Source organism: Pteropus medius, unplaced genomic scaffold, assembly GCF_902729225.1.
Source record: "Pteropus medius unplaced genomic scaffold, Ma_sr-lr_union100, whole genome shotgun sequence".
In the NCBI taxonomy this organism is placed as follows: domain Eukaryota; kingdom Metazoa; phylum Chordata; class Mammalia; order Chiroptera; family Pteropodidae; genus Pteropus; species Pteropus medius.
In genome coordinates, this window is record NW_024343733.1 from 1,347,232 (window position 1) to 1,373,568 (window position 26,337).

Below are 26,337 nucleotides of genomic sequence, written 5' to 3' on the forward strand. Positions count from 1 at the left end.
CGGGGGCGGGGGCTTCGGGGGAGGATTTCAGAGCAGGGTGGGCTGGAGGGGGCTGGGAGGGGCAGGGGAGAACGCTCCCATCCGTAGTTCACACAATGAAATCCGGTCACGCACGGCCACATGGGGCCTTATTATAATCAGGCAGCAGAATCCACCGTGGCCCCCGCCCTTTCCAGCTCCGGGCGGGCGGGAGGCTGGCAGCGGAGACTGTTATCAGTGGTGAGCAGCTTTTCAGGACCTCCCCCGCTCGGAGCCTTTATCTGGAGGTGAGGGTCTTGGTTGTGGGGAGATAAAACCACTGTCCCCCTCCCTCAGGACTGGTACCGGGAAGGAGGGCTTTGCGGAAAGGGGGTGGTGAACAAAGAGCTCTGTCCACACCTCTCCCGCTCGCCCTCCTTCGGAGCCAGAGAAACCCAGGGCCTGGGGGCCGCCTGAGTCCCCGTGCAGTGGGGACGCGGGTCTCGGGAAGCTTCGGAGGCTTTGGGAACAATGTGGAGAGGCCGGGCGCGGGGGAGGAGCAGGAGAAAAGGAACAGCCCAGGGGACAGAGGGGACTATGTATGTGATCTGGTAAAAAAAGGGACGAAAAGGGCAAGAGGCCCCGGAGATGAGCTCTGGGGGATCCCCCGACGACAACGTGAGACTCGGCAGGGCTCGCGACCAGCAGACACGCGTAACTTCCCAGCCCCAAATCGTCTCTATGTGCTGGAACTATGCAGCCCTCCTCCCAGCTCCAAGGCCACGTCGTGTGAGTCACGGCAGGGCCATGGACGCCGGCCCCCCCCAAGAAGGAGGACCAGTTGGGAACAGCGTGTCCGGGATGCTCTCGACACCAGAGCCTGGACCGGGGAACGAGGGAACACGGGGCGGGCGGGGCAGCTCTGCTTCAGATGAGGGGACACTATCTCTGCAAAGCCACCCCTCGTGTGCTCCAGAACATTTCCGTGCCCAGGACCCCTTCTACTACTACTGTGACATCTCAGCTGTCTCCACACAGTCCCCTCTGTCCCCCTACCAGCCTGGAGCTCGTGGGGAAGAGGGATGTGTCATGCCCCCGCGGTCAGTGGCTGGCCTGCAGCTGGTGCTCACGGCAGAGTTCAAGACCATTCGCGAAGGCTGTCGTTGCTGAATTAAGCACAGGGCCAGAGAACTGGTGGTGAACAGGCAGCTTCTCTCAAAATTCTCTCAAAAGCCTCCCGGGGTCAGTATGGGTACCATGCCCCACCTCAGAGATGCAGAAACTAGCCTCAGAGGAGACGGGTGTCACAGGCTAGGAGAGGACATCGGGGAGACGGTGATTCCATGGAGGTCTGAGCTGCACGCTGTGCTCGGTACAGGGCCCGGTGGGAAGTAAATGCCACTTCCGTCCGTGGGGTCACTCAGCACCCAGTTACTGCTCATCTGTCAGGCGCCAGGCACTCTCCCGGTGCTGGGGGATAGCAGTGAGCAAGCAGATGGGGTACCCGCCTTGTGGAATGGACATTCTAGCAGGAGGTCAGGCAGACAGACACTAAGGAAACGAACCACTCATGATAAATGAAACAAAGTTAGGTTGATGGGTTGGGTAGAAACTGGTACCATCACTGGTCATGGTCTGATGCTGGGCTAACGACAGAACAAATCTTCCAACATCCCTACGCTTCTACTACGCACCAGAGGCTTGGGACACAAAGACAAGTATGACCCAGCCCCTACCTCTCACAGCTACAGAGAGAGGAGCAGAAACCCCTCTTCCCGCACAGATTCACTCCCTCCGTGCCTGGGGTAGGCACCCAGCAGTGAGCAAGACGCCACTCTCTGCCCTCACAGCTCACGGTCCGGCAGACAGATGAACGGTGACAAGTGTTACAGAGTGACGGGAGGGCAACAACAGGACACGTACAGACAAGTGTGCCACGTGGCAGCGGGGGCCTGGGGAGGCACCATGCCCTCTCCCCAAGCAGGTAGGAGATCCGGCCCCCGCTGGATTGGGGTCCAGGGCCCTCGCTCCTGGCAAATCCCTGTGCTTTAAAGGAGGATTTGATTTGGGCCAAAAAATATTAGTCAGGTTCAAGTTTAGCAAGTGAAGTGAAAAAAATCTGATGATTTGGGGGTGATGGCTAGTTAGGAACAAACCATGATGGCGTGAAGAAGAGGATCCCCCAATCCAACCTGTGGGCGAAACTAACCGATAAGCAGGGGCTAGTGAGGGACGTTCAAACGTCTACACCAGTGATCGGTACTCCAACAACCAGCGACACCGTCAGCGCCTCAAAGGGCAGAGAGGGGAGGGATTCCTTCTCGACAAGAACAAGGCTGCGCAGTGAGACCAGGCTCCCAGCGCCCGTGCCGGCTGGGCTGGTCCCGAGGCCGCACCGACCCTCAGCAAAGCGAGACGCTAGGAAGCTCTGCAGACAACAAAAGGCCTGTTCTTTAATCTGAGAATTCTGCTTCCGCGCCCCGACTTCTTTTCTGTGAAACACCCTTTCTTTTATGACAACGATGGAGATGGGAGACCTTCTTTAACAAACGGGTCACCCTAAGGGGGTGGGGGGGGGACGTTGTTGATGAGCAAAGTCTTAACACCTTAGTAAAACGACTGTCACCATCCTTTTAAAAACTTTTCTAAAGATCTCTGATTTTAAAATGCGTTCATGGTCCCCAGACTAAGCAGTTCTCAACTGGAGCTACACTGCCCCCCAGGAGACATCTGGGGATGCAGAGGGGATGGTTCCGGTCATCACAATCATGGGGGTGGGCGTGCTCTTGACACCCGGTGGGTAGGGTCCGGGGAAGCAAAACGTCTTACAATCTGGAGAACTGCGCTGTCCCCTGTGCCAACGGCACCCCCTCCCCACCCGAGTGGGAAGCCTTAGCTGCAGGGGTGGGGCCCCCGAGTCGCCTCCTTTCCCTGCCTTTGCAGTGACTGGACAGCAGAGGGCACTGTGCCACTCCAAGGACACTCCAGAACAACTACCTCCCCCTCAGCCAGCCACCCTCCCGCACGAGGCCTTCTGGTGGATGTATAAAACGAGGAGGTTGTCTTCACCTGCTCTGTTCTGAATCCCTATTAATACATTGTTTTTCTTTTCTTACCTTTATAACAAACAAAAAAGTCACGACCTTATGCTGTGCCCACAACTTCTACGTTCCATTTTTTAAAGGACGTTTTACGTGCCTATGAAATGCAAGGACAGGAGACACACTGGTCTCCAGGATGCAGAAAGGACTTTAAACCACATGCCCGACAGACATTCAGAGCTGTCCCGCCCCCTCCTTCCCGCGCCGCTGTCCCAGGGCACCCCGATGCCAGTCGCAGCCCTCACCGGTTTCCGGCTCCACCTTTCCGGCTGGCTCCACCGGTGCATATGGGGGCTCTTCCTTCTGCGGGGCGGGAGCGGAGCTGGAGAAGACGCCCACGGGAGCCCACTCCAGGTACAGGGGGACGTGGTGGAACTGCAGAGACAGGGCAGGGAGGGGTCAGGGCCTAACACGGACGGAGAGCCCGCGGTTCGGGCTGTGGGCGACTCAGCCCAGCGTGGAGCCAGGCCGAGGGCGAGCCCCGCCCCGCACCCTCCACGCTGCCTGATCCCTGAGGACACGGGGACCCCTGCTGCAGCTCGGGGACGGGTTAAGCATCTGCTGCCGCATCTACTGGAGGCACTTGTGTCCCCTTGCGTCTCCTCTAACGAGCGCACGAATGGGGGGGGGGGGGGGGGGGGGGGAGAAGCGGCGGTACAAGAGGCGGGGGGGCAGACCCACCGGCAGTCTCCTGGAGGAAGTGTGGTGGGGCCGCTGAACGCAGCTCTGCCCCCCCCAACACCAGACACGGGTCGTGTGTGTGCGTCTGCATGCGCGTAGTTGTTTTATTTTTTAAAAGGATGAATAAGATGCTGGTAAATAGTCTGCAGGGCGTTAAAGTGCCTGATCAAAGAAGCTTCTTGTAGTGAGAGGATTGAAAGGTGCCCCCCTACTCCCCTCTGCCATGTCCCAACCCCCAGAATCTGACTGGGACCTTATTTGGAAAAAAGGTCTTTGCAAATGTCATTAAGTGAAGGAGCTGAAAATGAGATCATGGTGGGTTACCCAGGTGGGCCCTAAATCCAGCGTCAGTGTCCTTGTAAGAGAAAGGTCTGAGATGGAGAAGAGGCGACCACGGGGGGCCGAGGCCGAGGCCGAGTGCTGCAGCCACAAGTCAAGGGACGCCTGGTGCCACCAGAAGCTGGAAGAGGCAAGAAGGACCCTGACCTAGAGCCATCGGAGGGAGCACGGCCCTGCTGACACCCTGATTTCAGACTTCTGGCCTCCAGGACTGTGTAAGAATAAATTTCTGTTGTTTTAAGCACTAAGTTTGCACTAATCTGTTATGGCAGCCTCAGGGAACCCGCTAATGTTTGTTGTGTGTGTGTTTATCTTTTTTTTTTTCCTCTCAGAAACAGGAGACAGCCATCTCCAGAACTGACTTCCAGCTTATTGTAGGTACAGATACTAAAAGCACAAGAATGGTAGTTCAAGTTCATGTGGAACTAGGAAGCCAAGGAAACCCAGAGTCAGGCAGGATGCCAAGGCCTGCTTCCCGGATGAGGGTTCAGAGCCTCCCTCCCCCGTTCTCCCGTCCAGACAGTCTGGGTCGGGGCAGGACAGGGAGATAAATTCACACTCGTGACGGAGAAGGTGGTTGGAGACCAGGCTCTCACGGGCCAGGTGTCTGCTACGACTGTCACTACAGCGGCTCCCTTCACCCCTCCGGGCGCGGGTCTGTGGCAGCTCTACCTTGGAGTAGGCCAGGTGTCTGAAGGCCTTGCGGGCCTCCAGGGGCTCCAGGAACTCCACGATGGCGGTGACGCCGCCCTCGGGCAGCAGCACTCGGCCCAAGCTGCCGAACTGGCCAAAGATCTCCTGCAGCTCCGCTGCCAGGGTGCCCGCCGGCAAGTTCTTCACCAACATCACGGTCTTGCTTCGCTCTGCGGCAGCCTGCAGGGAGGAGATGAATGCACATGGGACAACAGGACGGAGGGTCCCCAGCCCCTGACCCCAGAACCGATCTGGAGTTGACTGCAGACTGGGCAGCCCTCTGGGACCTCCGTCACCAGGCACTTAGGAAGACGCCACCATCTCAGGCACGTGGCTCCTTGGATGAGGTGGCTCTGTGGAGTGGGTGAGGATGAGAGGCCCGGAGTGGACCCCCTGGGTCAAATCCTGGCCCCTCCTCCTCGGAGCTGGGGCAGAACCCGCCAGTGCCCCCCACAGCTCTCAATGACCATCCAGAGCACTCCAGCCCAGGCCGGCATCTGCATCCCATGGGAGGACCCCACGGCTCCCAGGAGTTGGTGCACCCCTGGCCTCTGGGTGGGACGACTCTGAGGCAGGAGCTCTGCAGGTAAAGCTCAGCCCGCGACTGCGTGAGGTGCTGCAGTAAACACACCTGCACTGGTCCCCTTGGCCTTTCTCACCAGTGCCTTCCGCCCCGCCCAGGAAGCTGCCTGCCCTTGAATCTTTGTCTCAGAGCCTGCTTTTGGAAGAACCCAAACTAAGATAGATGGCCTTGAGAAATGGACTGAACCGTGCCTCGGCCCCACGCCTAACGTAAGGACACAGCACCTGTTTCACAGGACCGCATGAGAAGAGGACTTAATTGCGTTACAGCGTAAGCACTTTGTAGACGTGAGCAATTATTTTCTTAAAAAATGATTTTGGAGGGGTATAAGAAAGTCAAAAACACATACGATGAAAAATTCCAGGTATAGGGAGTATCTGGGCACAAGTCTCTGCTCTGCCACTAACCTAACCTGAAACTGGGTCAATCGCTGGCCCTGCGGGCCTCGGTTTTCTCGTCTGCAAAACGGGCAAACGGTGCGGCGACCTGGTAGGCCTCACGGAGCCTCTGCGAGGACCGAGTGAGACGAAATGTCCGTGGGTGGGAAGGGCTGGGGGCCGGCGGGCTTTTTAGGAGCAACTCAGGACACAGAGTGAAATGGTTAGGGGTGAGGACTCTGGGGCCTGCACCCAAATCCAGCTCCCCTGTGTGCGGCCCAGAACAAGTGACTTCATCTCTGTGACCGCGGTCCCTTCTGTACGAGGGCACAATAGTGCTGTTTTCCCGGGGTTGTTATGAGGGTGAAATGAATTAATAAACCGCATTAACTTGGAGAAATACTTTGGTAAGTGCTAATAAATGTTAACTTCATTTATTTATCTATCCACCTGTCTACCTTCTACCCATCAACCCCGCTTTCCTTCTATTTTCTTCTCAAAACTTCCATCTATCTATCCATCCTCCCACCTCAATCGCCCTTTTAAGGTAAAATCTGAGGCCTGGTAAAGCTGAGGAAAGCTGTTTGAGAGTCAGAAGCTGAGACCAAGTCTAGGCTCCTGTCACACACTCTGACCTTGAAGTCACCTCCCCACTCACTGGGCCTGTTTCCCAGTCCGTAAAACAAATGGAAGGATGTTAGGTGGTCTCATCGGACCCTCTAGAGCTAATCAGCCATGAGCTTGAGAACCCCCACCTGGTGGGGAATGAGCACGTGGGGGTGCTCGCCTCTCTCCCATCTGGTTCAAGAAAAGGTCTGAAGCTCCCCAAGAGACAACAGGTGCTTTCAGTAAGGTGTGGGTGGGAGATGGGCTGTTTGGGGTCCCCCGGCCTGTGTGGAGGAACCATGGGTTACGAGGTGGCCTTCTTGAATATGGCCCCCAAGAGACACCATCCAGGTCACGTGGGCCTGTCTGAGCCCTAATGACATTCTTACTTTCTTCAGAGAGAATGTAAAAGTTAATAGTCACCATCCTTGGAAGGCTGAGTCCTCAAAACCACCAGCACGTCCCCGACCTGAAACCTCAGCCCTCGCGCCCCAGGGGCCGAGCGGCTCGCAAGCGGGCAGTGCGCGCTCACCTGGCTGAAGGAGTCCAGGCTGACCCCATTGTCGATGAGGAAGCGCCGCACTTCCTGGACGAGCTGAGTCTCCCCCAGGGCCACACGCACAGCCACGCTGCCCTTGGTCTCCTGTGGGAGAGGGAAAGGGAGAGGCTGTCGGTTATGGGGCAGATAACAAGTCAGCCCACCCGTCTCCCAGCACCTGCGAAGGCGGCTTGGATGGAGGTGACGTGCCAATGCCCCTCGCCTACCCCACTCACCTGGCGGCTCTGGCCTGAGTCTCACAGTGGATCAGGGACCCCGTGCCCACCTCTGCAGCCCCGCCTCCCCTCTCCCTCCAGTCCAGTCGCATGCCAGCCTCGTCCCCACCTGCGGGCATCTGTGCACGCTGACCTCTGCTGCTGGCCCTTACCCCATGCTCCCGGGTACAATTTTGTTCTGCTGAGATGTCACTTCGCTGACCAGCCCACCCTCGCTCTCACCCCCACGTCCCCTACTCGGCCTAACTGTTCCTGCAGCCATCACGCCAACGTGCTGCCCCTTTGTTTATCTGCTAGTGTCCTGCTCCGCTAGAAAGCTCTAGGAGACCTGGACTCTTTCTGCGCAGGGCCCTGCTGCGTCCCCGTGGCAGAGCGCTTGTGGGATCTGAACCGGCTGCAGCCCCTGGCCACAGGCTGAGTGCTAGCGCGGTGCTGCCTGACACGGTGGCCACGAGCCGCCCACAGCCACTGGGCGCTTGAAATGTGGCACGTCTGGATCAAGAAGCGCCGTGAGTGTAAAATACGCACTGGGCTGTGAATACTTAATGAGAAAAATAATGCCAAGTATCTTGTCAATTTTTTATACTGTGTATACGTTGGAATGATATTTTGGCTATATACTGAATAAAATAGATCATGAACATTAACCGCCTGGTTTTTTTTCACTTTTTTAAAAACGTGGCCACTAGGACATTTCCAATTACACGTGACGTGGGGCCTGCGTTCTAGGTCTAATGGAGCGCGCTGACTTTGACTGTCAGGGCAGAAGGAGTAGACGACAACGGGGTGGTCGGCTTATGGGCCGAACCCATGGGTGTACTTTGCTGACCAGCTCAGAAACACACTCCCAGGCTTCGCTAAAGGCAGACTTGGCCTTGGTCTAACTGGAGACACGTGCATTTATAGGAAGGTACGTGATCTCGAGGGAGAGACTGGATGGACAGATAGGGAAAAATCAGGAGGAAAGTTAGACTCGGGACAGAGACCAATGACGCCCCTTCCTCATCTAAACGACCGGGGCTGGCCGGGCCGAGGAGGTGGCAGGGACAGCCCTAGCGAGGTGTGTGCCTGAGTTCGGAGCAAGGCAGGCCTGGAGTCACCCCCCTCCGCCTTCTCCCGGCTGTGTGACCGTGCAGTTGCTCTGAGTCCCTGGGCCCCAGTGTCTTCATCTGGAAAGCGGGGTTAGTAGGAGCACCCACTTCCACAAGCCGTGAAGACTGCGCAGCCAGATGCTCATTGTTATCAATTACAGTTTCTGGGGGGCTCCACACGACCCCCGCAGAAGCCAGAGCTAATGTGGGGGTGGGGTGTTCCCGAGGCGGACTCAGAGGACACCACGGCTATGGCCTGAGGGGCCCCGTGCTCACGGACCCCAGCACGATGTCCCCTTTGCTCTTTCGCCCCTTGTGTTTGGGACAGAGCAAGGGGTACATCACGCGGGACGCTTACTCACGTGGTCGAACACTTGGCTCTTGGTGGCGCTGTACTTCTCTGCGATGGCATCGGCCACTGCATTTGGGCCCATGAACAGTGTGTTCCAGTTGTGAGGGCTGAGAGGCAGAACAGGGAGGTCAGACTGTGGCTGACCAAGGGTGATATTTTTTCAGATGCAAAAGCTTTAAGAAATGAGTTCATTGGCCTGCCTTTCTCAGCCCCCAAAAGTTCCTCCTCCCTTCACCTTAAGTAGCGCGGCCCAAGTGCCCAAGGCCTGAAGACGAGGACAGTGACGATGACATTAACAACCCCTAACATCTGTCAAGCACCCGCTCTGTGCCGGGGAGTAAGCACCTTGCTTATGTGAACTCATTTAACGCCTGCAAGACCGCCTGAGTGAAGCACCACTAAGAGTCTCCCCATTTTGCAGATGAGGAGACTGGGGCTCAGCAAGGGTATGAAGGAGAGGCTGAACCCATCGCAAGGAGCCAGAGCACCCCAGCAGCTGGGAAGGGGTGGGGTGAGGGTGGCAGAAGCGTGGGTCAGGGCTCAGAGGCTGGGAGTGTGTAAGGACCTGGAGCTGTTGGCTTTGTCTTTAGACTCTTTCTTCTTCTTGTAAGAGGATGATCCTGGGGCGTCGGCGTCCTCACTGGCTCCCTTCTTAATGGTGGAGGGTAACACGTGGAGCATCCTGCCCTGGTCGGGGGTGAGGGGAAGGGGTTAGGGGGTGAGGGGAAGGGGCTTCTGCACTCTACCCCGGGATGCCAGCCTCTCCACGAGTAGGAAACCCTCACAGGAAGATGTGGCCTTGGGCAGAACGACCATGTGGTCACTCTTGACCCAGAAGACCTGGCCACATGACACAAGGACCTGACACTGTGATGGGGGCCCTCTGACAGTTTCAAAGGAAACTGATCAATGTGTAAGTATCCTCTGCCCCTTAAGCCTGGGCCCCATACTGTCCCTGCATGCGAGGTCTGGCCTAGTGACCATGAGAAGATCAATAAGTTACAAATGACCAAATGAAAAAGAGGGGAAAGGGAAGTAAGGTAGCCTGGGGCTTGAGCGCGTGTACTAAGCACCTTACTTGGAGACACTGGGAAAAAAGAGAAGAATTTCTTATATTCTACTGTGGCTCTTATACCATGACCACACCCACACTCTTTCCTTCCTTAGTCCTCTTCCAAGGGGTATTTCTCCAAACGGAGAGCATATTAATTGATTCAAGAAATACTTTCTGGGTGCCTACTGTGTGTCAGGCGCTGTCCTTGGTGCTGACAGATCAGAGAGCAGACCTGAGCAGACCCTGCCGTCAGCGATGTGCCCTCTAGTAGCCTGAGTGAGGAGGTGGCTTTGTACACCACTGAGTGTGCTTTCTTAAAAATGTGGCCGAGAGCACATGCGTGCACACACTCACGCACACACACTTCTCGATCACCTGGGTCCCGCAGCTCCCCTGCCAGCCCCAAGCAGTCACCTGGAACACCTGTCCGTCCACCTCCGCATAGGCCTTCACCGCGTGCTCAGGGAACATGAAGGTGACGAAAGCAAAGCCCTTGGGTTTCTTGGTCAGGCTGTCGATGGGGTAATGCAGCTCAGACAGAGGACCTGAGGACAGGAGAGGTGTCAGTGTCCTTATGGCCGGGATGGGCCTGCGTGTTTGGCATACATCAGGCGATGGGCCTTAACTGGTGAGAGCGACAAGCTGCTGCTCTGGTCGGCTGTGGCCACTTGACCCAAGGAAGAATGTGGCCAGTGGCTGCAGTGGGACCATCCCAAAGGTCAAGGATGTCCTTTCATAACCCTTTACGTATCTATCCAGAGCAGAGGTGCCTGGGCTGGACTCTGCCTCCGCCACCTACTACGTGGGAAAGCCACCAGCCTCCACGCGCCTCATGTGTGAAGTGGCATCGGAAGAGCACCTGGCTCATGGGGCAGCTGGGAGGGTCCAATGCGTTCATGTAATTAACGTGAAGTGTACTAAACAGGGCCTGCTATGTCAGGGCCCTAGAAGAGCAGTGACACTGTCATCATGCTTGTTAGAGTACCTCTCCGAGTCGGCTTCCACTCTGAACACCGGGGTGTGACCATGTCCTCCTCAGTCTCTGTCATCAGAAATGGATACTTGCAGTCTATTGATGACCCCTTTTCCTGTGCAGCCGGTTCTGCTTTACACCAGGGCACTAGCCTGGGCAGAAGGGTTCAGCAAGCAGGGACCACTGGCTGGGAGGTTCCACCCATTCGCCCTACTCAGGGCCTTCGTCCCCACGCCAGGCACTCAACCACGCTCTGATCGCCCACAACCCCAAACTGGCCTCTGAACACAAGTGGGAGGTCCCCCGGGGGATCTCACAAGCATCAAGACCTCCCTGCCATTTTGAGCCCTAACCTGTGTCCCTTCCACAACCATGACCTTACATACAAACACAGCCCTGTGTGACCAGTTAACTATGGGTCTTCAAGTTCCTGTTCTGCAAAATAATAACAGCCGATGGTAATGACAATAAAAATCACCCTCGCTGTTACGTCTGTTTGGGTGCTCAGTTTGGAGAGCAAACCCATCTAGACAGCAGGGGTTCAGGCTGTACTCACACCTGCACAGTTACTGCACTTCGAATGCTCAAGCGAGAGCTCGGACAGCACGGGACAGTGCAGAAAGTGTACCAAAGCCCGTCTGTTCTGAGTTCAGAGAGGGAAGGCTGAGAGTCTGGGTCAGACAGCAAAGGAGGCCTGTGACGTGACCTATTACTACACGTCATGTTTGAATCCCCACAGCAGCTCAGGGATCTTCAGCCCCATTTCAGAGATGAAGAAACTGAGACAAGGATGGGCAGTCGCCAGGCCGTGAACCCGGCCGCCTGCTCTCATACCCTGAGCTCCGGGTGTCCGCCCCGTGCCGGGGGACTGCGTCCCTACCATATCTGGAGAAGATCTTCTCCAGGTCCTCCTCGGAGCTGGTGTAGGGCAGGTTTCGCACAAAGAGCCTGCCGGAGTCGGCCAGGTCCTCCTCCTCTTCGTTTTCCCCGAGTGTTCGGCCTTGCCAGGCTTTGGTGCTGTTCTTCGGGGGCCCCTTGGCTGTGGGGACATTCTTTTCCCTGAACACCTCGATGTAGCGGCCCCCTGCATGAGGAGAAGTGTCAGGGCTCCGGGGGCAGGCCCGGGACGTGCCAGCGACTCCTGGCTGACAATTCCAAACCTATCTTTGCCGCCTTCCAGACACTGCAGCCAAGGCAGCGGCAGGAGCCAATGCCGGTCTACACTGGAAGGCCTGATCCCCAAACGTCACTCATCCAGCAAGTCCAGTTTAGCCTCGGGGGCTGCCTGCCTGGGCCATCCCCGTCCACAGAGCTGCACCCTCTAAATTCCAGGGCACGGTGTCTGGCACTGCTTGCTGCTCTGCCGTAGGACAGCGACACGTGACAACTCAACACCGGCGAGTCAGTCAGTCACCCTGCTCTGCTGGTGAAGTGTTTACACACATCGCCCTGTGGGCATTAGACCGCAGGCACCACCATCCCCTCCACGTGCACATAGTAGATGCTCAATAAATACCCACCACCTGATTCACTAACCAGACTGCTGAGGTTTCCCGCCTTCCCTAACAGAACTCGTGTCTCAGGAGGGGCCGACAGCTGGACCTTAATCACTTGTCTGTGCCAGGGACAGGTCAGATCCTGGGGATCATTCAGCGGACCTCTCTACTCCAGGAACTCACACATGGTGTTCCCTGTGCTGTTCCCTGTACTGGAACTGTCTGCCCCTCAAAGCCAGGGCTTAATCCCTCTACTTCTTGAGGTTCTGCTCCAATGTCACCTTCTCAGGGAGGCCCGACAGACGCCATCCTATTTACGAACGTGCCTCCTCCATCCCCAGCCCTCTCTCGCTCTGTGTTTTCCCACGGCATGGCCTGTTTCCTGCCCGTCTCTTCCCCCTCTGTCCGTTTTCTCTAAGTCGGCTACAAGAGGGCAGGGATTTTGGTCTGTTCTGCTCGCTTCTATCTCCCCAGTGCCCAGAACACAACAGACCCTCGATAAAACTTGAGGACTGAATGAATGAACAAATGAACGAAGCCCTGAAACCACGCGGACGTGGCCGCTGCCCTGAGCCCCTTACCCATGTAGTCTCTGTTGCATTTCAAAGCTTTCTTTACTTCCTCTTCGCTGCTGAAATCCACAAAGATGTACCCTGGGGAAGGACAAGGACAAAGGTCAAACCTGCACGTCCCGCAGATACTCGCAGGAGTCACCGAGGAACACCCGCACTGTGCCCGGTGTTTGGGAGAATCTGAGCAGAAAGGGGGGAAAAAAGCCTCGATTTTTGTCGAATCTCCAAAATGCAAAGATTCCCTCCCACCCCCTGTAGGAAGTGTTTAGACCCCGTGGCCTGATCTTACACATGAAGACCCTGGACTGCAGGAGTCAGAAACTCAGGAGGCCTCTGCCTCCCTCCCAGCCTCAGCCACCCTGACTAGGGCCTGCCAGACTTTTGCAGGAAAGGAAGGTATCTGATTCTAAAAGGGAGTCGAAGCTCAGGTTCCCCAGCTGAGACAGGAAAAGGCAGCCTGCTTTACCCAGAGTCACTACAACTGAAGGAGAAAAGATTATCCTAAAAACAGGATTGCTCCAGGTCTGAAGTGTTACTAAATTTAAAAAAATAAAAACCCAACAACAGCTTTAAAAAAACAAACAAACAAAAAAACCTGGTCCATGGCCTTCTCTGGGAAAGATGTGTCTGTACAGGGTGGCTGTGCTGTGATCCAGCTCAGCGCCAGAGAGACCATCTCCATGACCATTCTGCCCGTGGGCCCGAGGCCATGACACGCACAGAAGCAGGTCCATCCTTGACTCACCGGGCCTCAGCCCCGTGGGGCAGCAGAGCAGGCGTCATCCCCCCACTTTTCTAGGAGTGCCCAAGGGCACATGGCTCACAGGTGGCAGTGCTGTAACATGGGCCGCAGCCCACGGGTTTCTGGTCTCTGTCACAAGGCTGTTTAGATTCTCCCTCTGCACCGGCAACCAGATGCTTCGCTGATCCCCATAAACATGTTCCATCCTCCTCCCTCCTCCTCTTCCACCTCCTCAGCCGCAGCCCAGTCCAGCCCAGTGCCCACCCTCCCCAGAGAACTGCAAAGCCCTTGCCCGTCCACCTGACTCCTCGTGGACCCATTCAGAATCTGATCGTGGCCTCCCTTGCTGTAAGCCCCCAGTGGACCTCTGTACCCAGGCTGAAGTTCACATTCATTACTGAGCCCCACTCTGGGGGCTGCCTGCAGCATTTCTGTGGGGACATTCTGTTACTTCTCGAAGCGGCATGCCTGTAAGCCAGCTCTCTCTAGCTCCGAGGCCTCCAATATGATTTTCTCAGCCCTGACAACTCAAGTAAGCTCCCTCCGACCAGTCCCTGGTCCCCCTTCTGGTCTCTGAAATGCTGTGAAAGTAGGGGTGCCACCAGCACCACCACCGATATTAACTATGGCTCTCACGGAGGGTGCGATGGGTGTTTAGCACTATTCTAAGTGCCATGTGGATATTAACTCACTGAATCTTCACGACTTAATGAGGCAGGACTGCCTTGTTGCACAGATGGAGAAACTGATGCCAAGGTCCCAGGACTTATAAGAGGCCCGGTGGAGATGCGGAGCTGAGCGGGGTTCCTTACCCCTCCCCTGTACTGCACCTGGATAGTCTGTGAGGCGAGGGACAGCTGGCGAATGGGCCTGCCTGGTGAGCAGGGCTTCGGTGCTCAGAGGAGAGCGTCAGAGATCTAAAACCTCGAGGGTGACGAGACCACCCACGAAGCAGAAACCCTTTCTGCCCCAGACCTTGGGTCCAGTGGCTCCCACCCGCTCGGCCCACGCTTGGCACTGCCTAGGGGCCGTGGCATGGTCCTCTGTGGAGCGCCAACTCTGCTGCTGCGTGTCCCGCAGGCCCCGGCCTGGCTGGTAGGTGGGCACTGGCGGCTCCCACCCCACTCAGGCTCTTCCTTCTAGCATGTTCCCCACTCCAGGGCAGACAGACTCAGGGCTCTGAAGCCCAGGAAGAGAGGGCGGCGTGGGGTCAACACCACACATTCTCAGCAGTTTGGAGCGCTGCCTGTCCGCAGGGCTGCCCGGGGACTTCGCACAGCAGACTCCAGGACTGGAGATAGCTATTTAAAGGACTAGGTGAGGTCTACAGTCATGCCACCCTGAACAAGCCCGATCCCGTCTGATCTCGGAAGCTAAGCAAGGTCGGGCCTGGTTAGTACTTGGATGGGAGACCACCTGGGAAGACCGAGTGCTATGGGCATAAGAAATAAAAAGGGATTGTAAGCTGACGAGGTCCTTGCAATCTGAGGTCAACCAAGGATTGCCTCGCCTAAATAAAAAGAATGAAAGGCAGACAAGAAGGAAGGAAGGACGGACAGACTAGGTGAGCCCGCTGGCATGTGTGTGGCTGAGATGGGGGAGGAGACAAGGGCGACGGGTGAAGACCGCATACCAGGCTGCCAGGGGCAGAGCGGGGACCACGACGGGGAAGAACGGCCGCCCTTCGAACGTCACCCCAATTCTATTGCATCTTTACCGGCCAGCCCTCCGAGGCCCCCAGCCCGAAATGCCCTGGTCCTTACCTGTTTTGTTCCCATGAGCATTTCTCACTATGCGAATGGCCACTGGTTTCAGAGGTGCCAGGAATTCCACAACATTTTTCTGTAAGGAAAAGGAAACAATTTTCCCCCTTTATTAATCCAATAAAAAATATATATATATATATGACCCAAATAAAGACACATGGGCAAATTTCTGAGTTCGGAAACATTACTCAAGTGTTTCATCCTTTATAGTTTCTCCCTTTCCTCTAAACTATATATATCTTCTATCATTAAATAAATCCACGTTGGAAAAAATTTGTTTTTAAAGTTGGAAAAAAATTAAGAACGTAACTATAAACGTAAAATAGTAATTCATGTCACCATCAGAATTTTAAGGCACTGTTTCTGATCTTTTTTTCCTGAGTAACTTTTTAAATATTTGGGGTTAAATCTTGCTTTTTCTGTTTCTCATTATAACAGGAATATTTGCCCATGGTACTTCATGATGATGACACAGATCATCTTAAGTGCTGCTGTAGATGGTCCCCAATTTTTTTTAAACTATTTCCCTATTTTGGACATGAGGGTGATTTTGACTTAAACACATTTTTGAAAACGCACAAACACAGAGTATGGTATTTTAGTAAATATCAAACAAGAAAGCAAAAACGGCCCGTAATTCCAATGCCCAGATCACTCTTGTTGGCTTTTTATTAAAAAATTAAAGAAACTGAAACCAGATTTTGCACGTGCATTGGGTTAAGCGCTTTACAGAACCAGCAATGAGAAGCGTATAACGTCCAGACAGCAAACAAATCAACGCATTATAAAATTAATGGGAGAAGTCCAACACAGCTCTGAAGTTTTCCCATTACTTCAATTTGGGAAAAAAAAAAATTCAAATTGTCCAAATTTTCCAAAAATTGTTTTTTTCTCATTTTTAGGTGCTGATTGGGACATCCAGCATACTCTATGAGTGTGTGTGTGTGTGTGTCTACTGGGGAAAGAAAATCTATTCACACTGTTCCATGCCTTGCAATTTTTACTTCATAATATATCTTGGGGAATCTTCCATGTCATTCTTTTTAATGATGCATCATATTCTACCATTTCGACATGCTTGTTATATTTAATCTTGAGTTAACCTCCACTTTTCAACCTGGGCATATCTAATTTCTAGCGGTAACTTTCTTTTTGGTTGATATAAATACAGAATTTTTTTTTCAATCGTGAAAAGAAAAGAAGTGATATTTTTTAAGTGTTGATTTGCAAAAGGCCCTCTAATACTTTTTAAATTAAAGCATGCGATTGTCTGCATGGTTGGTACTGAAATCTTCTGACTCTAAAATTACCAGAAAACCCTGAAAATCTACTATAACCCAAGTGTATGTTACTCAGAAGTTTGGTAAGTTTTATTTCTAAAAAATTAGTAAATAGAAAGACCATCAGTAAAGATGAACCCTTCAAAAGAACAAGAGTGAAAGATGATCAGGCTAAAAAGGATGCATATGTGATGTACGAATGTGAAAGAATGACCGATATCACTAATAATTTAAAATATAAGTGAAAAGAAGATGCCATTTTTGCCTGTCACGTTGATGAAGATGAATCCACAGCGTTTGCAGAAATGGGCCCGCTCATAATTGCTGAAGGGAGTACAAATTAGCAGTGCTTTGGAAGGCAACTGACATTGTGTATCCAACCTTAAAAATGCACACGCCATTTAAACATTATAGAAAACACTGATCTGGAACAAAAGCTGGCAAACCACGACCCACAGGCCAAGTATTGCCTAAGGCCTACTTTTATATGACCTGCAGGCTAAGACTGGTTCTTATAATTTCAAAAGGTTATTAAAAAAAAGGAACGTACAGCAGAGGGGGTGTGCAGCATATGGCCCACAAAGCCTACGATACGTACCATACGACCTTTCCAGAAAAAAATCTGCTGCCCTCTGAGCTCGAGGAACGCTGGCTGCTTTATCATTTATTAACAGCAAGAGGTTAGAAACCATCCCTTGTCCTTGTCCCAGCGACTGGCACATACCTCCGTGACGTTGAACGGGGCTCCTCGCAGCTTCACAGTGTGGGGGGTGGAGGGTTCCTTCTGGATCGCTGGTTTCTCTGTCTGAGTAATGGCGGAGAACAAACAGGTATGAGCGCAGTGAGCTTCCTGTTGCGGCTACCGGCAGAGGTGGACCCGGCGAGCCGGGAATGCCGGCAAGTCTCATGCCAGCCCTGGACGACAGTCTGGCCAGAGTCAGGGGGGCGGGAGTGCCAAAGGGGGCTGCAGGCGACAAGGAGGGGCAGACAGCGTGGGAAGGAGCCCTGAGGCAAGGTGATACTCGCTGCCTCGGATTTAGGGCAACTCTGGGCAGACACTGTGCAAAGCGCTTTGCGGACACGGCCATTCTGTCGCTACCTTCAAAACAATCTTAGAGGAAGTACGGGTTCAGGATCTTTTCTGTAATTCTGGAATCCTCATGGCTCTGAAAAACCTAAATTTTCTGTAACTCTTTGGCAATAAGAACGGCCTGGACTTGAACTCACCTGTCAGCAAAACCTGCTCTGAGCTGATACGAGAGAATCGCGGCTGCTATTTACCCCACGCAGCGCGAGTGGTCGTTTTTGGAATCGCTGCAGAAACAGTCATGGGCCTGATCGTGGGGTGCTGCCCCAGACCCGCCGGGGTGCTAGCTTACACAGGGTATAGGGGTATCTTTCTGAAATCTGAAATGTCCTGATTCCAGTACAGGGGTTTTAGAAACAGGACACAGAGACCAGCGTTGTACAGAAAGTCATCCTAGATGAGGATCAGGGTCCCACGGCTTGTCCCCGTCAGAGCTGGGATCTGAACTCACAGCTCTCTGACTTCGCCCACCTGAGGAGGACTTTGCGGGGACATACATTTTTAGAGGAAAAGGACCGGGTGTGACAATTAGAAGGGACAAAAAATAAAAGGAGGAAGAACAATGGGGACAGAGAAACGGACAGGAAGCCTGGAGGGCAGCGCAGGGGAAGAGCTGCTGTCCCTGAGACCCTTGGGAGATGAAGGAGCAGGGACCCAAATGACGTGACGAGCTGCGCTGTCTCCAAGCAGAGGGGGCTCCCAGGAGGGAGATGCAGTAGCTACCTCCCCGGGAGGCCGAGCGCACCCCAATCCACACACACCTCGGCTCTGGTCTCCTGTGGTTTCTTGTCCCCAGATGGGGTCCGCTGCTCTGGGCCGGGCCCTGACCCCGCTCCGTCCTGCCGGGCCGGGGAGGTGCAGGAATCCTCTTCCTCGGCCTCACTCCCTTCGTCACAGTTCACGGCTTCATCTTCACTCTCTTCGTCCTCCTCTTCCTCTGAGGACGGCAACTCGGCCCTCACCACCTTGGATTTCAGGTAATCCATGTCCGACAGCTCCTTCCGGACAGCTGCCTTCGGTTCAAGGTCATCTTCCTCTGGAAAAACGGCGACGGTCATGAGCAAGCCAGAGGCCTGGGACGGCAGATGGCACGGCGGTGCCACCAGTGGGGCATGAGGTGCCATTGCCCACTGAGACCAGGGACCCTGGGCCACGCAGCCCCGTGAGTCCTCTGAGAAATAAGTCGAATGGGCCTTTTGATATTTTATATGCCACATGTTGAGAACCACGCCGTTCCCTGCACGAGCCCTGCCCTCAGCGATGCATTCTTTCAGTTGTGACCTATAGGGTCCTTTTTGGTCACTCCTGGGTTAAGCTGTCATTTACAGACAGTGGCAGATGAAACCAGAAACCGGCTTCTCCTCCCAGCTCCCGCTCCCGCGGCTCCAGCCACGCTGAGCCACACGGAGCTCCCTCCAGCTCCGTCCGTCCTTTCCTCAGTGCCTCTGCCCGCAGTCCCCTCCCGTCCCCCGCCTACGGTGTCCCGCCAACTCCCAGGGAGCCCTCGGGCCCCAGCTTTGACCAGAAGCTTCAGCATACATGACATTCATGTCGGAGTCATTCGCTCGCTTTAAACCAAAATCGACTCCCGCCCCTCCACCACCGCACTTATATTCTGGATAGCAACGGCTCACGCACCCGGTGTCCTCCCCACTACACCAGGAGCCCCTTCTGAGGACGGGGGCTCACTCCTTCACCTGCTTCTGGCCTGTGTTCAAGGCTGGCCTCCACAGAGGCTGTCCCCGAGTACTGGCCCATCCCCTTTCCTGCTTTCTCTCTGTGGCGCTCATCGTCACGTAATACACTAAATAGTGGACTTTCCAGTTCTCTCCCCCTCCACAGGGCTGACAGCTCCATGGAGACGGGGGGAGCAGGATTCTTCTGTCTTTTGCTCACTGCTGTATCCCCAATGCCTAAAGCAATGCCTGGCACATAGTAGGTGCTCAGTATTTGAGTGACTGATCGATTGAGAGAGTAAGTGACCAGGATCAATCGAGGCCAACATAACTGGTTGGGATAACTAGAAAGCAGTGTCTGGCCAGCTGTCCCTGGCAGCACTGAGGGGCCTCATGTCACCACAGGCAGGCCCGGACGCATGCAGGGGCCCGCACTCCATGGGGAGCACACACGTGGGTGTGGATGACCCTACCTTCCGGGCCTTCCCCGGCGTCCTCCTCCTCACTCTCCTGGCCTGAATCGGAGTCGAAGTTCAGGTAATCGTCGGCCGGCTTGCTCTTCCCTTTCGCGGGCTCAGCATCCAGGGCATCGTTAGCCCAAGTAGCCACCTGCGTCCGCTTCTGGTGAACCGACAGGAACTCTTGGAAATCGGTGTCTTCCTTCAGCTGGTGGCACCGGAGCAGGGTGGCGGGAAGAAGGGAAAACAGGAAGAGAAGGCGCAGGTCAGGCTCACCTCTCCTAACTCTGGGGCAGGTGAGAGCACCCTCCACGTTCATTCCCCCCGATCTCTAGAGGACCCCTGGGGTCTGCTGGGTCAGTCCTGGGAGGGCAGAATGGACACTTCATCACACAAGAAGACTAAGAAGCCATGGAGACGTGGCAAGAGGCCACAACGGGCAGGGCTCTGCTGGCCGGGCCGACCTCTGACCTCCGACCTCCAACCTGGGCCTGCTACAGCCCCCCGAGACCGCCCTTCTCTTTTTCGACAGGACAAACTCACCTTCTCCAGTTCGCCTGCTACCTTTTTCTTCCTGTCTTCCTGAAAACAGAGGGCACAGACAGTGAGGGTCACGGAGGAAGGGTGAGGGCAGACGGAACCACGGTGCCTTGGGAGAGCCTGCCTTCAAGAACCATCGGAGAGGAATTCTCGGGTCATCCCTGCGCTCCCTGCCCTGTCCCCCCTCCCCAGGGGTGACAACCTTGACACAGAGCACGTGGGCGGGAGTGACCTTCTACGTACTTTCTTAGTTTCTCGGGAGACGGAGTCTTTGTTCTTTGAAGGTTGCTTGGACTGGCTTGGTTTCTGGGCATGCTTGCTCCAGGCTCGGGGCTTTGTTGGGTCCCCGAACGACTTGCAGAACTCTACCTGCATGGGAGAAAGAGGGTGACGATGGTGACACCTGCCACCGCGCCCAGCATGGGTGCTGCACTTCAGCACGTAGGAGCTTGGGCTTTTTAAGAAGGCAGCTGCTGCTGACTGGCTAAGTCAGCTGAAGCAAATCCCTCCCGGAGCCTTGGTTCTCTCCTCCTTCCAGTCACTGTGGTTGGTCCTGGAGAATGCCACACCCAGGAAAAGCTTCCGGAGCAGGACTATAGTAGGTCCTCACCTGCTGTCGATAGGGTCTGCGACTTTAAGCAAAACAACATATAACAAAAGCAGTACTGCCACAGGCTAATGGATATAAACAGGAGTTAAGTTCCTACGACATCTCATCAGCATTGTAACGAAACGACATTGAATGAAATGACAGAATTTGAGGACCTGCTGCACAGCCAGCCTCCCGACAGTGAGAGAGGGGAGCCATGACACTCTCACTTCTCAGAGCAAGAAACTGAAGCCCAGAGAAGTTAGGTAACTTAGCCCAGGTCACCCAGGCAGAAAGTGACAGGATGGAGATTGGAACTCAGGGTCTGGCTCTGGAGCCCAAGTTCTCAGCCATCTAGTCCAAGCGTGACATGTGATGACACAGGGTCTGGCACAAGGTAGTGCGGAGCTAATGGCTGCTGGCATCACTATCATTACTGTGAAGCCAGCTCAAGCGACCCCACAGAACTCTGGGGTGCTGGGAACGCAGGGTGACCACTCTGGAGCATGGAAGAGTGCTGAGTGTTAAGCCTGAGGTGACAGCCCTCTCCGGCTCTAAATGCTCCACTACACTCTCCCGAGATGACCTTTGTGAGAGCTGGTCCTACAGGGACCCCCAGTAGGCACTCCTGCCCAGTAAACGGGGACACTGGTCGACCTGGAGAAGCGGCTGCCACCTTGTCACACTCCTTCATGTAGACTTTTCAAAACAGTTCTGTAGTTTTTGTAACAATGACGTGTTCTCCATGTGTAAAATTCAAATAATACAGGACAGTACAAGGAAAGTGAAAAAAATTTTTTTACCCCAAATTCCTTCCTATCACCCAGAGAGAGGAATTAATATTTTGGTAAAAATCCTTCCATGTGACACCACACATGTAGGGATGGAGGGGTATGACTCTGTATAAGTGGGATCATGTGACGTGTACTTGTCCAACATGTTTTCTTCTCGATGAAGTTACAGATGTTTTTACCAAGCCATTAAGTGTACATGAGTGACAGGAGTGGGACCTCCTCCTCCAGGAAGCCTTCCTGATCCTCCTCCCTCTCAGCAAGGGAAGGGGTCCCCTCTGTTCAACGATACCTAGGGCTTCCCCGTCAGCACTGATGACACTGACTGAAAGCAGTCTGTGCACCTGCCGGCCCCCGGCCTGCCTACAGGCTGCTGGCTCCATGAGGACACGGGCCAGGGGGACCACATTCTCTCTAAATTCCCAGCATCAACTAAGGACTCATCGAGAGCTTGCTGAACAGTGAGTGAATGAATGATGGGGACTGGTGGTTCTCGTTTTGGGACCAGCAGCAGCACATCCCCTGGGAGCTTATTAGATATGCAAATTCTTGGGTCCACAACCTTCCCCGAACACATTGACTCGGAAACTCTGGGGACAGGGCCCAGGAGTTTTAACAAGGGCCCTGTCTTAACAAGCTCCCTGGGAGATTCATAGGCATGACAATTTGCGAACCAGTGAGTGAGACCCCGGACATCACAGTCTGAAAGGGGACAGGAGTGTGGAGGGAAAGATCGAGTGGTCACTTTTGACAGGCAAGCAGGGCCAGGTTCGTGCTGACTCACTGTGATGCGGGATGTGTCGACAAAACTCTTGTGGAGGTGGCCCAGCGCCCTCTGGGCCTCTTCCTCAGACTTGAAGCCGATGAAGCCGAACTTGCGGAACTTGCCGTCTTTGGTGAACTTCAGGCTGCAGTCCGTTAGAGTGCCGAAGGCGCCAAACAGCTGCCTGAAACGCTCCTCCTTCATCTAGGACAGAAGGGGTGTGATGAGGGAGCAGCTGAGCAGGCCTCGGAGCCGAGGGGACAGAATGGGCTGGAAACCCAAAGGTGACCTTAGACGAGGGGCTGACAGAGTGTCCTTTACAATTACATTCGGTTCCAGCTCTGGCTCGAACATTTACTAGCTGTGTGGCCTTGAGCAAGTCCCCTACCCAGGGGAGTTATGGTGAGGATTCAATGAGTTACTTTACGTAAAGCATCTGGAACTGTGCCTGGCACATAGTAAGCTCTCAAAGTGTTAACTACTACTATTGTTTTTATTCTTTCATTCATCAGACCAGACAAGCAATGATAAGAGACTCAGCCATAATGACAGGCACAATGAAATGGAAATTGGGAAGAGAAGGGTAGCCATCCTCATTCATCAGAGTGAGGCATCAAGAGACACTGTCTAAAGCTGATGGACTGATCAATAGGGTAAATGATGGAAGAATTAAAAATAATAAACAGACTAGAAGGAATAGATAGTTTCCTCATCTTTCACAGGGGAGGCCAACAGACAGTCATCGGGGTTAATAGGCCAAGAAATGGAGGCGACAGCACACTATTTGGACGTGAATAAATGCCCATAAGAGTCCTAAAAACAAGCCATAGAAAATGGTTACTCCTGGAGAAAGATAGACGGTGGGATGCAACAGGTTTTGCTTATCATTTTATACACTACTGTACTGTTTGACACAATTGGCTATTGTGTCATAGCCAACATCCCCCTGATCCCTGCCAATTCACTGGGAAGGTAAAAAAAAGGTAAAGTTAAAAAACAACAGCCATAAAACAGAAATAGCTTTGTGTTCTTAGTCTTTCTAAGGAGAGAGACTCCCAAGGCGTAGAATCAAGAATACAGAAGATCTCTCAAACCGTTCAAATGGCACATTTTGTATTTTGGGAACAAGTTTATCTGCCTCGCCAGGGGTGTAGGGCTCTCTATGCAAGAAAAGTTATAGAGAAATAGGTAAGGATATTCTAGGCGGGCACCCTGCACCCAATCATCTCACACCACACACATTCGTCTATTTCTTTACTCATTTATTAGGCATGTGTTTTTGAATGCCTACCACCTGCCAGGTTCTTTCTGTTCTGGACTCTAGAGAAACAGACAAACATGGCTGGGCCGCCCTTCCCCACTTATTGGATAACTGGTTTAAAGCCCTTCGCACCCACTCCGTTGTCTCAAACTAATCTGACTTGCCATAAAGACGGGATTGGAAATTGGAACGTAGGTCCTAAGCCTATTACTCCCCATTTGTCTCCCCAACATTCCCCTAGTGGGAAAGGACGATAGGTATCATGTGAGGCAACAACAAAAACAAAAGAAACGTGATCGGACGAGAGGGGCTGTGGGAGCAAGGCATTCAGCACAGGTAAGGACTGGTATCTCCCCGGGAAAAATTGTCGGACTGGGAGTCAGGTATCCGCAGGCTGGCTGCGAAACCCTGAGCAGTCACAATCCCCTCAATCCCCACTGTCAAATGGAGATAATCCGAGGATCCTGCCTCTTTTAGGTTCCAAATCCACCCGGAGTCTTGCCCCAGAGCGAAAACCCCTCAATTCTCCCCAGCCGCCTCCCTCTTACGCCCCGACTCCCGACAGGTCCCAAATTCCCCACAGATTCCTAGGTCTAGGTCCTGTACTCACCCCATTCGGGAGGTTCTTCACGATCAGTCGCGACATGGCGCACAGTCCCAACTGTTCTGATTCCAGCACGGAGAGACAGCGTCTTTCACCAACCACATTCACGCTACAGCTCTGGGCGCCGCCATCTTTGGTGAGCCGGAATAGAGTCACGTGCTCCAGATTTAGACCGGCCCCCTCCGGAAGTAGGCGTGGCTAAGTCAGCAACCCAAGGAAGTTTCACCCACAAGGGGCGGGCCTGAGCGCTTGCATTCTGCGCAGACGCACGCTGTTCAGTAGCATCCGGAGAGACCGATGCAAAGCCGGCAGGGGGCGCTGGTTCCTAACCTTGGCAGGGGTTTGCTGGTGGCCTGCTTAGCGTTTGAGCGCTGCGTAGAGGAGGAAATCGTTTTAGCCTCTTTTATTTTATTATTGAGTCCTAAAACGGCCCTGAGAATAGGGACAGGATTAGGGATTCTTGCTTCTCTTTTAGAGGTGGGGAAACTGAGGCTCCGAGAGGCTGCCAGGCGCCATGAATCAATTACTGAGCTTCGCCTGTAAATATTGGAGTATTGCTTTGGAAATAAACATCCCGTTTTGCCTGCGAATAAACTGGGAGCCCAATGAGTAAAGCAGCTTGTTCAAAGTCGTGTAGCTATTAAGTAGTTTTAAATGATAGGATTATGTGGCGTATTGGTTTCCTAGAGCTGCTGTAACAAATTACCAGAAGTCTAGTGGCTTAAAACAACAGAAATCTATTCTGGCACAGTTCTGGAAGCCAGAAATCCAAAATCAAGGTGTCAGTAGGGCTGTGCTCCCTTGAAAGTCTAGGAGAAAATCCTTCCTTGCCTCTTCCAACTTCTGGTGGCTCCAGATGTTCCCTAGCTTGTAACATCACGCCAGTCTCTGTCACCATCTTCACATGGCCTTTTCCCCTTAAGTGTCTGAGCCAAATCTCTCTCCCTCTCTTTTCTCTTGTTAGGATTCTGCTATTGGGTTTAGGGCCAATCTTAAATCCATGATGATGTCATCTCAAAATCCTTAATTATATTCCGCAAATAAGGTCACATTCATGGGTTCCTGGGGATTCGAGCATGGTCACATCTTTTTTCCGGGACATTCTTCAACCCGCTACTTGAGGATTTACTTGATTTGTATAGTAGGTTACTCTGAAGATCAAATTTCACGTCTTATGTTGACTGTCTATTCAATGAAAACACACATGAGCATGTAAAAACATACCCTCGAGCCTCGAGTAGATGACTTAAGATGCCTGCTTCAAAGTCATTTGCTTATTCAACAGATATTTATTGACATGTATGAAAGTGCTCCTTAGTTAAATGACAATTAGGGGGTTGTTTTCTGCACACCGTGCCCCTGGTCAGGATGGGCTGGGGCAGGCTTTATGAAGCAGCTCAGAGATCTTAGCCTTTTATGAGAGGGCAAGTACGGGTTACCCAGCCAGTCCTGGTTTCATGTTCTTTTATTATTTTCATGAACTGCCTTTATTGAAATGTGCAACTACATGTAGCCTTCCCTCAAGAAATTCACAAATCAGAAGGTTTTTCAAAGGTATTAAAAGAAAATGGAATGCCCTTTGCCAATCCACACATTTCAATGCTGGGCCAAGAAAATATGGTCGCCACATGTCGGAGAGGGGACGCAGGAGCATTCCTGGGCTGTATATCCCTGTGCATTTAATAAACAGCCACGTTTTAACGTTATTATTAGTCTCCTTGCTCTCCTGCCTTCCTGTTTTGTCTCCTGCCTCCTTTTCTCTCCCAGCAAATAAGATCTGGGGGCACCTGGACCCCACCAGCCTGGCTTCTCTGATTACTCCAGGGGATTAAAGAAAAAAGTCACACAGGTCTAAGCCAACTCCATCCATCAGCCTTGTGGTGGGCGGGGCAGGGCGGAGGGGGTGGTGAAAAGTGTGCTTGGACCCTGAGAGTATTAACTCCCTCCAGAGAAAGGCCGGCAGTGGTGAGAGAGCATGGAAGGGGTTGGAAGAGGCCCGACGGGAAGAGGACACCGAACTCTTGATTTCTGCCATATTAGGAGTCTAAGTATGAGAAAACATCAGACAAACCCCAATTGAGGGACGTTTTACAAAATACCTGGCCAGAACTTCTCAAAGATCTCAAGGTC

At 53.4% G+C, this 26,337-nt stretch overlaps 1 protein-coding gene and 1 pseudogene across 1 annotated transcript in view; one reads left to right on the forward strand and one right to left on the reverse strand.

Annotated features, from left to right (window-relative positions):
• RBM19 (RNA binding motif protein 19) overlaps window positions 1–24,371 on the reverse strand; it is a 111,800-nt gene extending 87,429 nt beyond the window's left edge. Inside the window, exons 1-16 of the mRNA XM_039868214.1 lie at window positions 24,214–24,371; window positions 22,364–22,546; window positions 20,443–20,568; window positions 20,203–20,241; window positions 19,675–19,867; window positions 18,287–18,561; window positions 17,163–17,243; window positions 15,156–15,234; window positions 12,660–12,731; window positions 11,463–11,666; window positions 10,024–10,154; window positions 9,121–9,242; window positions 8,566–8,662; window positions 6,871–6,981; window positions 4,752–4,952; window positions 3,305–3,434 (exon numbers count right to left, since the gene is read on the reverse strand). Coding sequence (XP_039724148.1) covers window positions 3,305–3,434; window positions 4,752–4,952; window positions 6,871–6,981; window positions 8,566–8,662; window positions 9,121–9,242; window positions 10,024–10,154; window positions 11,463–11,666; window positions 12,660–12,731; window positions 15,156–15,234; window positions 17,163–17,243; window positions 18,287–18,561; window positions 19,675–19,867; window positions 20,203–20,241; window positions 20,443–20,568; window positions 22,364–22,546; window positions 24,214–24,249 — 2,080 coding nt within the window. The 5' untranslated portion in view covers window positions 24,250–24,371. The remainder of the gene's footprint in view (window positions 1–3,304; window positions 3,435–4,751; window positions 4,953–6,870; window positions 6,982–8,565; window positions 8,663–9,120; window positions 9,243–10,023; window positions 10,155–11,462; window positions 11,667–12,659; window positions 12,732–15,155; window positions 15,235–17,162; window positions 17,244–18,286; window positions 18,562–19,674; window positions 19,868–20,202; window positions 20,242–20,442; window positions 20,569–22,363; window positions 22,547–24,213) is intronic.
• On the forward strand, window positions 14,715–14,833 carry LOC120606901 (uncharacterized; annotated as a pseudogene).
• Window positions 24,372–26,337: the final 1,966 nt, after the last annotated feature.